We start from the raw sequence: 17,013 nt of genomic DNA, 5'->3' as shown, positions 1-17,013 counted from the left end.
CCCTTTGAAAAGACAGAAGTTTATGTCCACACCAAAACCTTTTCACTGCATTTATGCATATAAAAATCAAATGATTACCTTTACACATAATACATAAACTCATTTAAATCCCTATGATGTGCATGTTTTTTGCACTCATGCTTCACATTATAGAAACAGATAAAAACATGTAATTCCCTACAATATATTTTTGTGCTAGATCAAAGTATAAACATAAGTAGTAGCTCTAATAATTTATTTGAATTCCTAAACTACATCTTAGGATAAAATAGAAAATATTAATGCCTGTTTAGAACACCTACTATTCTAACATGCATATGACAATAAATGTTCTGTCAGTGCATATTAACAATTATACACTTATACAATGTATAGGAGTTAAGTTTAATGTGTAACTTCACAGATTACATAGTTAATTATGCACTGCACATGTACATGCAATATTACACTATACATGCATAGATTAGTTAGTATAAAACATGCATGTCATATAGAGAGATGATTTGAAAGAATTGACTCTTACTGAAATGTGTTCAAGATGCTTTCTTGTACTCTTAACTAAATATATGTCAAGAAACGTGCTAAGTTACACATGTTGATCATACATTGGAACACTTATGGAAATTTACACAATTTTTGCTGTAACCAAACCAAATAAAAGTCTGCACATCCAAACAAGCAAACACAAATATAACAAAATTCTGATGTACAGAATAAAGTGCAGTAGCATTTTCAAAGCTTTGTACATACCAGGTAAGTAAATCAATTCATGAAGCAAAAGTCTAATGTAGCCCATTTCATTGGGTTCCATAGATGCTCCATCTAGAAAAATTTGTAAAGTTCATCATCCTCATTGTTTTATACTTTCACATGAATATGTTGTATTTGCATACATTGACTGCTGATACATTTAAAGACAGTTTTTAATCATTTCAATTAATACTTTGAGAAAACTCCAAGTAACACATACTTCCAGCTTATTAAAATGTTTTCCAACTTTATGTACTACATATTTTATGCGAGACCCCCAATCTATACTGTACATCAAAGTAACCTGATTTTTGGAAAGGTTGTATACATGTCTAATTTTCTTGAAAACTACAAGTTACATAATCTTTTTTTTTTTTAAAGGAGGACTGTCCAGATCAGCAATCAAAAGTCAGTACTACAGTCAGTATTCAAGTGGAATATCTTAATGAAATATAAAAAATTAAATTTATACACCAATTTCAGGTCAATGCAACCAAAAAGAAAAAATGGCATGTGTTTATATTTTATCTAAGAGGGTGGTGCTATGCATACAATGATTTTCAAGTTGCAGCTGGAACTTGATAATTGATTAGATACTTGAATCAAATATTCTCATGATATTTTCAGTTTGAATAATCAAAAACTGTAATAATTAGGATTACCAACTTTAATTACTGACAGTAATTGATGTACTCATACTTCTAATTAAATTATTTTACATGTCTAGCTAATGTAATATATGCTTATAATCATGGGTAATTGATTTAATCATACAGATGTAGTCCAAATTCACCTTTTTACATGAGCCATAGTACTCGATCATTTTACTTTATTAAGCTTACATAATCTGAATATTTGATACATTAACTCCTCAGTTTGTATTACTTTAATGTATGAAAATGATTTTGTTTTGTTGTTAAAAATCAGATCACACACAAAACTGTAGATGTGGTGTTGTGGCAAAATAGTGTTTTCTTTATAGTAGTATACCGATTTTTCAAAAATATGGTAAGTCAAAATATTCAGATATAATTAAAATCTCCATGAAATTATCTTGGTTAGAAATGTCAAACATGCTCAAATGATCAAATGATTTTGTAATCATCTTATTTGCATATGCAAAAACTTTTGAAACAATGCCACTTTTTCTGAATCAAATTTTAACTTTAATAAATTTTGTCTCTATAGGTTCCATTGACCTAAAATTGGTGTAAAAAAAAAAAAAAGTTTATATTTCCATGATATACTACATGAATATTAACCTGATACAGTTTTGTTCACTAATCTTGCCAGCACTTTCAGTTTAAACAAAACAGATTAAGAAAAGTTTAACTAATTAAAAATGAATGGGAATGGAAGAAAATCAGGTAAAAGTTGAAGCAATTGTTTTTAGTGTTTATCAGGGTAAGAAGTATCAATTTAACATACAAAACTATTTCAATAAGACTTCAGGTTGAAATTTAGTTTAAAAATATGACTGCAAGTAAATTACAGCAATTGAACAACAATGGTAAAATAATTCAATTAATGTGTCCTTTCCTATATACACAGTTCTATTTGTTGTTTAACTTAAAATTAATACAGGTCTGATACCTTCTTTGTTATCAAACATGATAATTTACAATAGAAAAACAATACAAGACAGGGATGCCAAAATTTAACTACATCACCAGCAATAACTAATTTTAGGATTGGTCAATTGAAAGCTTCAAGTACTGGAAAATATGGAAGAGAAAGTCTTTCTAGTGTGATACAATCACTACCAATACAATTACATTTAGTTTAATGAAAAATTTAGCAAAAAAACTGAAACACGATAGAATAAAAATCATTAATTTCGTATGTATTAAAAAACAATATAAACTTAAGATATATTTACAAAAGAGGACCCCCCTCGTAACAATTTAGATCCCATGAAGAATATTATCTACTGCTGTTATGTTTGAGTGCAAGTAGGGGGGCATAATTAGAAAATCCCCTACCACCATTTTTACATGTGTAGGTCTCAACACAATTCCAGCAACATGGAGGGATTTTCCAAAACCACCAGTGAGCAAATATTTCATGTACATAGCTGGAGAAAATAAATACAATTAAACTGTTCAAGGTAAATATGCTTATTGTGAATGACTACTTTCAATATACTATATTATAATATGCATACAGATGTCATTTTCTGCATCAGGTTTATTTTTAGTTAACATTTTAGTTTGTAACAGTGATTTTCCAAAACATTTCCTGTGTGTGGAATGTTTTACCAAAATACAAATGCCTTTAAATATGATATTCTCAATTCAATAAACTATTAATGCTTAAGAGCTACAATAACAAAATCCATTTCTACATATAAAAATATCATATTTTCGTAGCATGAAGAGAAACTTTATGCTGTAACTTATACTTTTATGGTTGGTGAAGAACTGCAAATGTTATAAAATATTATGCAAGTGGCCCTGGGCTAAGTCTTACAACACTGGTATGCTAAAAGTGTATCAGTCTATAGAATTTTGTTGTTGTATAAAAGAAATTGCATAAGGTTTGAACTTTAACATTTGAAACTATCAACTTTACAGTTTACACATCTCTAATTCAACACATTTTGAGAATATAGCTTACAGATTTGTCATACATGTACAATGTAAGCAAACAAATGAAACTACTACACCAACAACACACTGCACAAAAAAACAACAAATCATATTTAAAGCCAGATGATCACCTTGCAAAATTGTTAATAATACATGAAACTATATTTATCCACTTGAAAGTTTTCCACATTTATTTTGGAAAATGTGCAGCTTTTGATTTTATACACATTATGCACAAGATCTTAATACACAATTCAAACATTCAATGGTACAAGTATAAACACTTTATCGATGTCACTTGATTCCAACTGTTCAACATAAACCTACACATATTCAGACAAGTCCAAGAATATTGCTGACTAACAAAATAACCTTCTATGTTCCAAAGTGCAAAAATACTAAATGTATATGGTAACACTTAAGTTTGTTTCAAACACATAATTCAAGTTACACAATGATCAAGTGCTTTGAATGTATTTCCTGAACTTCAGATATATTACTTCCATTACTCTAAGATTATCATATCAAGAACAGTACCAAGTGCAATTAAGTTAGAGAGGTAAGGATGGAAAACTTAAACTCTGCTTCTACCACTTTCACAAATGTAGTTCTGACAGTGCTAAACACATGGATTCTTTCACAATAGGATAAAATACCTGGTCCACACACACAAATTGTCTTGCATACAAGTGGACAGCATTTCTATGACATAAAACTTCATTAATGCTTTTCACTTTGCTAAGTATTTTAGAACAAGGGCTAGTATAGTTTTAAATTTACATATTTTGTATAAAATAAAGATTTTTAAATAAACATTTAAAAACAGATTTTTCTTAATGTTTTTCAGAAATCTTTTATACAGAATCAGTGTAATACTTCTGATTGTTATATATCATGTTAAAAAATGCCTGGATACTTAAATACGCATACATTAAACATTTCTATCAATCCAGTATGGCATAAAACTACACCACTCAAATACAAACTGTGTTATACAGACAGGTTGAAACAGTATAGATTACACCTTACCAATACATCAGAATTTGTCAAATGCAGTCAGGTTTATATACGCTTACCTTACATTTTGTATACACATTGAGACAAACATAACACAATCTTTAATTTACTCATTCACTATTCATGAAATAATACTAAATGGGAAGTAATTGATAGAACCATATATTGTGCTTCTTAGTTTTCCTTCTATACATGGAATTTTAATTATCTACATACATACAGAATTAAAAAATAATGAAATCAACTGTGAAGGGAGTTTAATCCCTGTATTAAAACTTGTTTATTCTAATCAATATTATGAAACATGATAAATTTTATTTTATGAACATGTATAAATTATCACATTTCATAAATGTTAATACTCACATTTCAAAGATGGATAAAAACTGGTATATAATTATGTAATAATATTAGGTTCAGAAACAGCAGTTCTTAATAAAGAGAATGAGAAATAAGATGTAGTTTGGTCACTAAAAGATTACGTTCAGTAAATTTAATAAGAATTGCATCTTCAGATACCAGCTGTATTTAGTTCTATCAACTAGACCTTTAACATGGCAGAGTAACTACCTATTCAAACACTGACTTCTGAATATTGCATATGTGAGTTTCTACCACACATAAAGGCAAGTTATTTTGCAGATCAATTACCTTATTAAAATAGTAGCATGGCCCCTACTGGAGTCAAATCAAAATTTTCCATATGTTAAAACTTGTTTTTTTTGTCTTACACTTACAAGTCCATATCTTTATGCTCATTAAGAAAACGCAAGTTATCGCCTCAACAATTGGGCTACTTATTTTAAGATATTGGGGCACATTAGAAAATAGAAATACAAGAGAGCAAAATGATACAAAACTATTATTAAAGTATTTCTCTTTCCTAAAAATACAGATACAACAATGTTGCATTTTTAATTAAGCTTAAACATGTACACTATAAACTGAAAAAATGTTAAACAAATCCTTAGAAGAATGTTTAGCATTTTAAGCCCTAAATAAAATAATCCACACCAAAACTGAATACCCCCATTCATTATGTGATAAAAATAACCACTACTTTATCTTATTCATGCCATTTCATATGTAATTAAGTAAATTATCAAACAGCTACATGCAAAAGTTCAGTTAAAATGTGGCTGAGCCCAAGTTAAACATAATATTCAACTTTAAAAAAGGTAAACATCCTCCTCCAAATATATTACTAATGGTATACAAGTACATGTGCCCAAAGTGCAACCACAAATATGCTGTATAAAAGTTCTGCATTCTGATAAGAGAGCATTGTAATGCTAAAAACTTAAACACCAATAGTAATATATTAATATGCATTATTGTCTAAACAAATATTTTGCTGCACCTCCAGCTTTGCTCTCTATTCCTGGGAATATTTGAAGCTCTTACAATCACAGTAACCAGAAGATGAGTGCACTGTCACCACAAGTTTTAATTGTGAAAAGGTACAAGAAATAACAAAACAAATTTCCTTCATTGAATATGAACCATTCTACAGGATTACAATCCTAATAAGAACATACTATGAATGAAACAATTTGGAAACAGAGTAACCCACATGATTTAAAATGTGAAAGCTTCAATGTATACTTGCATCTAGGCTTTCAGAGTTTAAATATACTACCCCTTATTTTCAAATTTTAAAACTTCATTTTAGTTGCTTACAACCTGCAGGAAGATTAAGCCCCTCAAAAACTTTAAACATCTAAAGCAACTCAAAATAATGTTACAGCTTTAGTGGTCAAAAAATGTTATTAATATTCACAACAAAGGTAAATAGAAGCCCTGTGGATATACCTAAAATATAGCAAAAATATTTTCAAAATACAGAAAATGTAAAGTATAAAAATGTTGAATCTTAATAATATACTGTTTGGTTAAGTCCTAAAAGATTGTTACAAATTAATTTTTTTCATACTTTTAAAAAAGTTGTATTATTAATATTATTATTAACAAATATAAAATCTGGAAAGTTTCAAGATTTTCTGATTGCATTTTAGAAATAAAATATTGAAACTTCATTTTGTTTGAGTTACAGTTAAATTTAAAATGGGCCTCTTTTTCACAAAATGTCCCTGAGGAAAAAAAAAAGACTATTACTATTTTGAATGAGGCTTTGCAATTCAAGGACCTACCTACAGCTCCTGATTATCATGTCACACTGTATACATCACATTACAAATACATTTCAAAACACTTCTTCCTTAAATATTGTTTACAAAATACAGTTAAAAAGAGTTTTAACATAAATCTTAACTTACTCAACATAATGAAATACAAAACAGTAATTTTCACCTTTATGCTGCAACTTGAGTCCATATGAACTGAATTCAGTAGTATAAATAACTGCTGCTGATGCATTTCTTTCTATGGCATTTTGTAGTTTAATTGTGTGTCTACAATTTCCATGTGCAATCAGAGCAATCCATGGTTCACGAGATGTGATATCTGAATCTAATGGATTGCAACCATCATGGGTTGTATGGTTATTACTTGAAACATGTACTACAACTCCATTTGCAGAACCAATTTTACCACTAAATTTTCCCATTTCACTCTTTTCTGAATGAACCCTTCCAGTCAAAGGATGAGTGTAAGTAATATTAATCAATGCAAGTGTAAACTCTTGAACTCCATAGCCATAAGTGAACTCACAATTAACGAAAGGTCCAGAACAGTCAAGGAGCAATATTATTAAAATAAATTTAAACAACCATGTCCAACAGCTTAGCAAACTCATCTTACAGTTAAAGCAATATGGTACACTCTGAACCAACATCGTACGAAGTAAAAAATATATTTATATTAGAAAATGAAAACAAAAATGCTCGACAAAGCTCACAACTTTAACAGAAAAAAGTTCAAAACATAAAAAGAAGTTTTTTTATGCATCTCTATACGTGATTCTTCTAAATTTTATATTAAAATCTAGTTTAATATTCAATTGAAATTAAAATAGCTCGCTAACATAAGTAACAAATAATGCTTTAAGTGTACCACATATAGTTATACTTTAGACTATATATACTATATTAGTATTAGTACATTGCTTTTATAATTTGTAACATACAAGTAATGCTGCTACTAGTACTATTCTAAAAAACCTTCAGTTCCAATATCATGCCTGTAGTAATAACTATTTACAGATCAAAACAATGCCATCAAAAGGAAACTCAGTTTGAGAAAACTTGAAGTCCTTCTGTTTTACTTTTCAGTTATTAATTATAATATTAATTAAAATTAAATAATCCGTCTTTGTAATACTTTAGAAACAAAAATATTTCCCAAAGTACATAATCTGATTGTCAAATGTAGTATAAACAATTTCACGACAAACTCAAAGTAACGTTATGCTGTTCCGTCAATCAATACGGTACTAAATGCCAAAACAGCTTGTGGTAACACTACAGAACAACTTCCCCATCTCAACCCTCTCCAAGCTACGACAGTTGTTCCAACGATAACAGCGCCTCTTTGTGGTTTTTATTTAAACAACATGATTTACGTCAGAACAAAGAAGCCATACAATTTGCAGCAGGAAGTGAACTTAGCTTGTTCGTAAATAGGATTATAAATTATTGCAACTTCGGCAAATCTACTAATTCAGCCCACACACTCAAGAAAATGAATAACCTAATAGATAGATGAGGTGTCTGTAAAAAGAAAAATTAACCATTTATACTTCTCATGTTATTGTTGTTTTTCTTATTCTGCTTCAAGAATAACGCGATTTCATTTTTCTAGAACGTGTCACATAAATGTATTTAAGAATGCTAGTAGTATTTAACAGTATTCGTTCTTTTCTGGCTCAACTGGTCTTCATCGCAGCTACATCCGACTAACCCCAAGTCGACCACCAGAAATTAACCAAGACATAAATAAACCACGCTTTTACCTTACTCTTCAAGATGACTTTAACCTTCATACACGTGTGGGGCTGAAGAGAAACAAAAGTTTCTAAGCGCCCCAGGTTTGCCTTTGGGGTTTCCTCCTCAAAGGTCTTTAAAACCTAAACGACTACAAAGTTTTTAATGATAATAATTAACAGTATTCTGTATGTGTGTGTTCTTATAGCAAAGCCCCATCAGCTTATCTGGTGAGCCCACTGAGTGGAATCGAACCCCTGATTTTAGCAATTTAAATCCGTAGAATTACCGCTGTACCAAAATGGCAAACAATATTCTCTTAATCAAAAATGATTAGACAAATAGTAGTATACAGCACTTAAAATCGAAAAACTGATCCATATGTTTTACTAATGGTCGTTCCACCAAGTGCAAGGAAATAAATGTAATGAAAGGTTTTAATTTTAAAAGCCAAATCAAACCATTTTATTCCTTGATGGGATAGCTGTAAGTCTATGGATTTGCAATATTAAAGAATCAGAATATCGATTTCCTTCGGTGGATACAACAGATAGCCTTTTGTGTATCTCAGAACGGCTGATATGGGTATTAACATGTTTACTAATAAGGCAAAAGAACAACGTTTCGACCTTCCTAGGTCACCTGAACCTAAAAATGACCGAGAAAGGTCGAAACGTTGTTTCTGCTTTATTAGTAAAAGTGTTAATACCAAAACCAGTTGTTCTGAGATACATTTTGATTCAAGTGGGTTTCTCGTCATCAAGAATATAGCCATTTGTGTCTTTTCTGTAAGATAAACGACGTAATCACTTCAAAAGTACGCTATGCTTATGAGGGAAGGAAATAGTGTTTCTCTTTTGCATGTTAGTACACCTTTGAGAGGTGCTATACATGAGATACTGACGAATTAAATTATGATAAATGTTAATAACGTTCTCTTTGCAGTAAGTAATATAATAGTCAGTCTTAATTTTATTCTCATCAATGTCTGTTGTATTAGTATACAGACCTTTTAAAAAGGGTGGCCAATTGTAGTTGTCAAGTTTAATATAACTTATGCCTATATGCAATTCTCACATTTTTATGGTATTTTAACATTACACTTCCTCCTTTCGTTCTCATTCAATCAGATAAATATTGGCACTAAAACTTTAGTGCGACGTTTGCTATTTCCTATGTTCCTACTGCAACAGTTAGACATTGTATATTAATACTATTGCCTAATGATAGTGTGTGCATCATTTATTACTTGGCTAATCGGCTTGCCAGCGAATAAAATATTGTAAAACTTTCATTCATAAGTATCATTTTCAAGCCACATAGAGAATGTAATACATTAAAATGTACATTTTAAAAGTTATACAAAATTGTGTAATATTCAAACTTGGATTTAAATAGGCTTTTTTTCTAAACATTTGTTACTATGTTAAATATGTATTGTACTGTTACTTTAGCTTTTCAACAACAATGGTACTGACAAAGGTTATTGTCCAGCATGATCTTATCCTTTTCTTTCATCTGAAGAAGCCCAAACTGAAGAATACAACACACCAATCATCGTCAATACAAAATGAAATAATTGACGTTATTGGTATACACTTACTACAAAAGCTGGTTATAACTTAAATCAAGAAAGAACAATTTCTCTGCATATTTGCAAATAAAGTCTCTTCATTCAAAACAGAGTTAATAGCTGTGTGCATCTGTTTTGTTGATGAGAAGAATAACATATGAGAGGAGTTCACTCAGTTCTGTGAGCTCGGCACACTCACCAGAGAGTTTATCAGACGCGAGATCTCTCGCACTGCTGAGAAATTTGAACTGGGCATTAAAACTTGTCTTGGTCAATTGGACTTCAAACATGTCAAGCGCAGCTGCTAGTGTTCAAGCATATCTAAGAATAGAGTGTAATTAGCAGCTTATGTTTACTCCTCTGTCCGTAAGTCTAATTTTGTAATTGCGTCACCATCAACCATGCAGCATTTCAAAATTTGAGAAATGCAGAAGACAAATTTAAATCAGTTTTCCATTTCTTTGAGTGGTCAAAGTGAGCAGGACTCCTATAAAGTATTACACATGCAAATCATCTCCTGTATTAAAAAATGAAGCCACTTAATGATATGTGCAGAACTCGCTGAGCAACAACGCATAACAATTACAGCCATTTTGACGCACCTTATGATGTGGGGAAGGCCATTAAAATTATTTCTTACGATCTGTACCGTGATGACAACGACAAACGTAAATCCAAAGGTAAAGGTGAAAGTAAAGTGTTTGGTTCGAATTTCGCGCAAAGCTACACAAGGGCTATCTGCACTAGCCATCCCTACTTTAGCAGTGTAAGACTAGAGGGAAGGCACCTAGTCATCACCACTTATTGCCGACTCTTGGACTACTCTTTTACCAACGAATAGTGGGATTAACCGTCACATTATAACATTCCCACGGCTTAAAGGACAAGCATGTTTGGTGTGACGAGGATTCGAACCCGCGAACCTCGTATTACTAGTCGAGTGCCTTAACCACCTGGTCATGCCGGGCCCTAAAGTAAAGGGACTTCTAGTTTCTGTGCTATCATTTGAATTTGAATTCACCTTCCTTACTGTGTACAAGCTATTGTCTCATATAAAAATAATCACTGTTGGACTGCAGAAATCTTCCATTAACATCATGTATGCCGTGGCCTGATAAGTCCCACGTTTGAAATAATTGATGTTTTATAGATATCAATATACATAATTATACGTATCGTGAATATATTATGTATTGGTATGTGTTTATGTTTATACAGTGTTAATGTATATTTGTGTATATACAAGATTGTGTTTGTACGTGAATGTATATATACATATGTACTCATATCTCTTTTATGACATTATTTGCATTTAAAAGTAATAGTTTCAATGACGACATAAGTATAGTCTGAGAAAAAGTGTTGATAATTATATGAATATATTGCTTAACTCGTTAAAAAATCCTTTTCTCATGCTAAAAGACCTGAGCTATTCAGGTCGATGAAGACCCATACTTTAGAATACGTGAAAACTTTGATGAAGTGTTCGACTACGTGTATGATCACCCAGTTCACATGGCAGAGTGTCAATGTTGAACCTAATCATTTGAAGATCTCGTGGACGACAACGATACAGAGCCAACTGTCCTATCTCACCCATCAAAGATCATTATTGCGTTAACATTACACTGCCTTCGTGGACCAAATTGTTACCAAGTTTAAGGTAAGATTTTCAAATCAGTCAAGTAAATCTGTACCGTGTCTTTAAATAAGTAATAACCTATTAAATTAACCATTCATCGTACAATTTAATGCTGGTAAACATTAGTGTCAATTTATGTGTAAAATGTTTATGTATAGATTATTAAAAACTAAGCTCTTTGGTTATCAATATTAACTACAGTTTTCTTTTCGTCTTTAAAGAATGTTAATAAATGATGTATTTTATATTTAATACATGTTAATTTTATGTATCATTGTTGTGCAAACCCCTTAAATGTGTTTTACTGTTCACATCTTTGCGGGATTAGTTAATGCATACACCAGTTTTCTGGGCCTGGTGCCTTTGTTCTATGTGAACAAATGATTGACGTTTCATCAGTGGTCACTGCTTATTGGAATGATCTGCCTTCACCAGAGCTCATTGAGCAGGAGCTGGTCAAATGGAGAGAGAAGTGGATGTCTCCTTTTTGCAAAAAAATCGAAGTGAAACTCTTGTCACACATCATGGCTAACAAACACTTCAAGAAGACCGCTTCCCGAATATTTGTGCACATGATGAAGATCGTATGCACCGTTCATGTCACATCATGCGAGTGTGAGAAGTCAGTCAGAGCCCTGAGAAGACTCCACACATATATTCAACCGGACTAGTACGCAGAAGGAACGTTTATCCACTCTTTCAAACATTCACATTCACTATGACAAGGAGGTGGACGTCAATACGCCTATGAACCTTTTTTGCGAAAATGCATTCTCGCAAACTTGAGTTTGAAAGTGTGTTGATGCTGTAAGTGGAAATATTTAAATAAATATTCCGTATGATGGCAGGTAATTCCAGTTTGTAATATAAGTCTGCATATCATTGTATACATGTAGTAGCTAGCAGTTTAAAAAAAAAAAAAGAAGTCGGATAATGGAGCCTTACGGCTCAGTTATAATTTGATTTATTCTCGTGGCTTGATCGCCAGATATATATTCATAATTTTAGTTTTTGCCAGCAAGATGATATCTTTTATAGGTATTTTTCGGCATTATATTCAAATTCCTTTTTAGCCAAGTTAAAGTAAAATTATATTGTGGTTTATACTGCATTTAAATATTTGGAAACATTGATGATTTTCTGATTTTTACCTCTGTCAAATATCTTTATGAATTCAAAATTATATCAAACTGTACTAAAACCTTCATTAATTAAGTTTTGCGGTGCTATTTTTTCAGTATTGCTGACAGACGAACCTTAACTAAACAGGTTTACTTTTTAACAAATATTAACAATTCATTCCAAATAATTTTAAATTATATATTTGAAAAATTTTGACAATATAGTAAAAATCTAAGATATAGTGTTTAGCAATTTGAACCCCTCCAGTGGCACAACGGTATGTCTGCGGACTCGCATCCCCTAGAAACTTAGTTTCGATACACCTGGGGGACAGAGTATTGTGTTTCTTTGTGCCGTCCCCCCCAGTGGCTAAGCAGTATGTCTGCGGACTTACAACGCTAAAAACCGGGTTTTGATACCCGTGGTGGGCAGCGCACCGATAGCCCATTGTGTAGCTTTGTACTTAATTCAAAAACCAACAAACAACTTCTTTGTGCTTAATTCAAAACAAATAAATAAAATTGTGCAATATTTGGGAATATTCAATTGAAAAATAATGACAATGTACAAAATTATGAATGAAATCTATAAACCCTCTGTAAAAAAGTTAAAAATGGCAAAAATCTAATTTAATTAGTGTTATTCATGATTAGCCAGTGTTTTTCAGTTGTTACTATTCTTTTTTTATTTAGCAAAAAAAGTTATCATAATTAATGCATACAGCATTGTCAGATTGTGTTGTAAAAAATAGGGTCTATACTAATATTATAATTTGCATTGAAAAGAGAATCCTAAAGAGATCAGAATGCATCTCGGGCCAACTAAGATCATAAAGTTTCCAAAAGCCTCTGGCTACTCTCGGACCATTCGCCTCTAATGGCTGGGACACTGAAACAACTAACTTAAGAACCACCCCAACCTACACCCTGGCTAAGGGCCTGACATTTACGAAAACATGTGGGTGTATTTTCGCTAAAAATATGTGTTTGTGTTTTTCTTATAGGAAAGTCACATCGGGCTATCTGCTGTGTCCATCGAGGGGAATCTCATTCCTGAATTTAGAGTTGTAATTCCGAAGACTTACCGCTGTACCAGCAGGTGAGTCACTAAAAGCTACTCGAAGGTTTTTTTGCACTAACTGTCCTTAATTATGAAGTAACAGACTAAAGGGAAGGCAGTTAGTTAAACCACCCAACACCAGTTCGTGTACTACCCTAGTTGAATAGTATGATTTGACTGCCACTCTTACAATGCACACACAACTCTAAAGTGTGGAGTGCGTTTCATTTATCTATTTATTGTGTGTGTGTGTGTGTGTTTTGTTTTCAATTCCGCGCAAAGCTACACCAGGGCTAGCTGCACCAGCCATCCCTATTTTACCAGTATAAGACTGGAGGGAAGGCAGCGAGTTATCACCACCCGCCGCCAACTCTTGGGCTACTCTTTTAACAAGGAAGAGTTGGATTGATCGTAACATTATAATTCCCCCACGTCTGAAAGGGCGATGATATTTGATGCGACGGGGATTCGAACCTGCAACACTCAGATTGCGTGTTGCCCTAACCACCTGACCATGCCGGGCCTCAAACGTTTTAACAAAACCTAATTTAGTAGAAAATTTAAAGTGGTTGTTTTATGAGTTTACAATGAACAGTTAAGCTTGTCTTATAATATTAGTTATAATTTTCATACAAGTGAACATCTGAAGAAGAAAACAGAGGCAAAATCGTATTAGCTATCGTCGTAAAACTTTTTCATGTTAGTTTCATAATAGTAGTTAGAAGAGCCAAATTTGGGCAAAATGAGCTTTTTTTTCTGAAAATTAGATTTTTATTGATAACACATGTGGTAGCCAGAAACACAAGTACCAGTTGCTAAATTACTTAGATCTGTAACAATTACAATACAGTTCAGCATTCGAAACAAGTAGAAGATAAGACAAATGTTTTATTAATCCTAAAACAAGCTTTTTCTTTTTTTTGTAGAAGAGATGCTAAGATATTGAAACACAAATCACGACATAAATAATTGTCACTAATCATTACATAATGATTTCCCTGTTTTATATGTAATATTTATGTATACAATGCTCAACACTGAATAATATTAATTAAAAGTTTATCCACAAAGACATTGACTGTTTTGTGGCAGTAGAGTAAATTTTTGGGTGGTGCAGAGTAATAAAGCTAATCACTCAGACTTTCTCAGGCCTCTTTCTGAATGGTCCAGATACCCCAACTTGATCAGCGTTTCTTTGTTTTCCCATGCTATTATGTACAAAGGATGCCTTTTACTTCGAAATTTTAAACCTGGTGCTTTGGAAATTGCTCTTATATGACCTCCCTAAAGTGACCAGTTTTTGGTGGAATCCCACTTTGTACGTAACGGTAAGCATTGTCAAAATGTATTTTTCATACGTTCAGTTTCACCACGACTTTACATCGGGCGTGGTTCTCACCAGACTTACTATTCAAAATCATTTTAATACACATGTGTGTGTGTAGTAACAGGCACGAACCATGGATTCATCATTCGGCATGTTGACCCCTCAGCCCCCTAAAAAAAATGTAAATTAAAATATACACAGTCAGATAAGTCAGATAAGACAAAATGCAATTTTGTATAATGTTCATATGTCGCGGAAAAAAAGGTACTTTTAAGTAACACCTACAATTAGTTTACTTTGGATCAGAAGTTCTTAAAAATACATATATTTTAAACAATATTATCGTTCTCAATGAATGCACAATAGCTGTTCACGTTATTTTTGCACAATATGAAAGTTATAAAATATTTCACTAAATATAATTAATTTTGAAAGAATGTCAACAATAAACAGTGAAGTAGGAGGGTGTTTAAAACGGAGGGAAGGGACGACAGTAGCTGGACATGACAAGCTGGTCTTCTAATAAGTAAAAATTATTTTTAAACGTTCAGCAGCGTTCGTTGTTTTGTATTGTATTGTTTTGAATTTCGCACAAAGCTACTCGAGGGCTCTCTGTGCTTGCCGTCCCTAATTTAGCAGTGTAAGACAAGACGGAAGGCAGCTAGTCATCACCACCCACCGCCAACTCTTGGGCTACTCTTTTACCAACGAATAGTGGGATTGACCGTCACATTATAACGCCCCCACGGCTGAAAGGGCGAGCATGTTTGGTGCGACGGGGATGCGAACCCGCGACCCTCAGATTACGAGTCGCACGCCTCAACACGCTTGGCCATGCCGGGCGGCGTTGTCTTGTAAGATCTGTGCTGAAAATATGGCCATGCTTCAATACTTTTTTATTTCTGGGCAGACCGGCAGTTGAGTCTACGGATTTACAACGCTAAAATCAGGAGTTCGATTTCCCTCGGTTGACTCAGCAGATAGCTTAATGTGGTTTTGCTATACGAAAAAACAAAACAAAAAAACACACACACATTGACAGTCAGCGAGCGGCATGGCTTTCTCTATGTCATAAAAATCAGTGAGAGAAGACAAAATACATGTTGACAGCCTCAAAAAATAGTAAGAACCAGTTTTCCTTGTCTCCCTCTTCCTAATTCACTGATAAATGATTGAGAAACAAAAGTCATTGATGGAAAATTTAAGCCTTTACTTCCGTTAAGCTATTTTTATTCACGTATTACAAAATGAACAATATATTACTTACAAAAAACAATCTGTTTTAATAAACACACTTTTAAGTGACAATTTGACTATTAGAGCATAGTTAGCTGTAATTTTTAAATGGAATAGAAAGCGTATGTGTACGTGTTACCTGAGAAACAAACAAGAAAATAAGTACAATTAATTTTAACGTTACTTGCTATTGTATAATTGACAGTAAAAAATAGCCTAAATGCCATGAATTTTTTATTATTATTACAACATAGACATTCTGAAAATATAATCCTTCAACTTAAAAAAGCAACACAAAGCAACTTTTCATAGACACAATCGGAATCACTGAATACGCATGTAAGTAAAACTAAATAACCGAAAAAGATTTAACCAAAATTCTTTCAGAAGCCTTATACAGTAAATTAAATCCGTCTTAAACCTAGAAATAGCTGACAAAAGCTCTCTTCCTTTTAATATATAGTAAAAAACTGCTGACTTCACTGGACTATAACCAGGGTCTCTGTTTATTTCTCTTTTAAATAATATTGTAGTCCTACACCTGTATAACTCAGTTTGCCGAAGTGGAGTTGGTAAAACGGGTATGGCTGTTTCTATCCCACATTTTTATCTCATGTAAAAATACTTACATTTTTACTTCATTCAGCCTCCTTATAACGAAAGTACAATAACAAAACGTTTCCCTATTACAGATTGTGTTTGTGCTATCCATAAAAGGCCAGGCATGGCCAAGCGTGTTAAGGCGTGCGTCTCGTAATCTGAGGGTCGCGGGTTCGCATCCCGGTCGCGCCAAACATGCTCGCCCTTTCAGCCGTGGG

General features: G+C 32.6%; 1 protein-coding gene across 2 annotated transcripts in view; it reads right to left on the bottom strand.

Annotated features, from left to right (window-relative positions):
* LOC143240666 (RING finger protein 150-like) overlaps positions 1–7,838 on the bottom strand; it is a 43,082-nt gene extending 35,244 nt beyond the window's left edge. The window contains exons 1-2 of one of the 2 annotated variants that reach the window (XM_076483466.1): positions 6,666–7,831; positions 751–822 (exon numbers count right to left, since the gene is read on the bottom strand). In XM_076483466.1, coding sequence (XP_076339581.1) covers positions 751–822; positions 6,666–7,149 — 556 coding nt within the window. In that variant the 5' untranslated portion in view covers positions 7,150–7,831. Of the gene's footprint in view, positions 1–750; positions 823–6,665 lie in introns of both variants that reach the window. The other variant, XM_076483467.1, reaches the window with a different exon arrangement.
* Positions 7,839–17,013: the final 9,175 nt, after the last annotated feature.

Source organism: Tachypleus tridentatus, chromosome 13 (assembly GCF_004210375.1).
Source record: "Tachypleus tridentatus isolate NWPU-2018 chromosome 13, ASM421037v1, whole genome shotgun sequence".
Taxonomy (NCBI): domain Eukaryota; kingdom Metazoa; phylum Arthropoda; class Merostomata; order Xiphosura; family Limulidae; genus Tachypleus; species Tachypleus tridentatus.
This window is presented reverse-complemented; position numbering and strand designations above follow the sequence as displayed.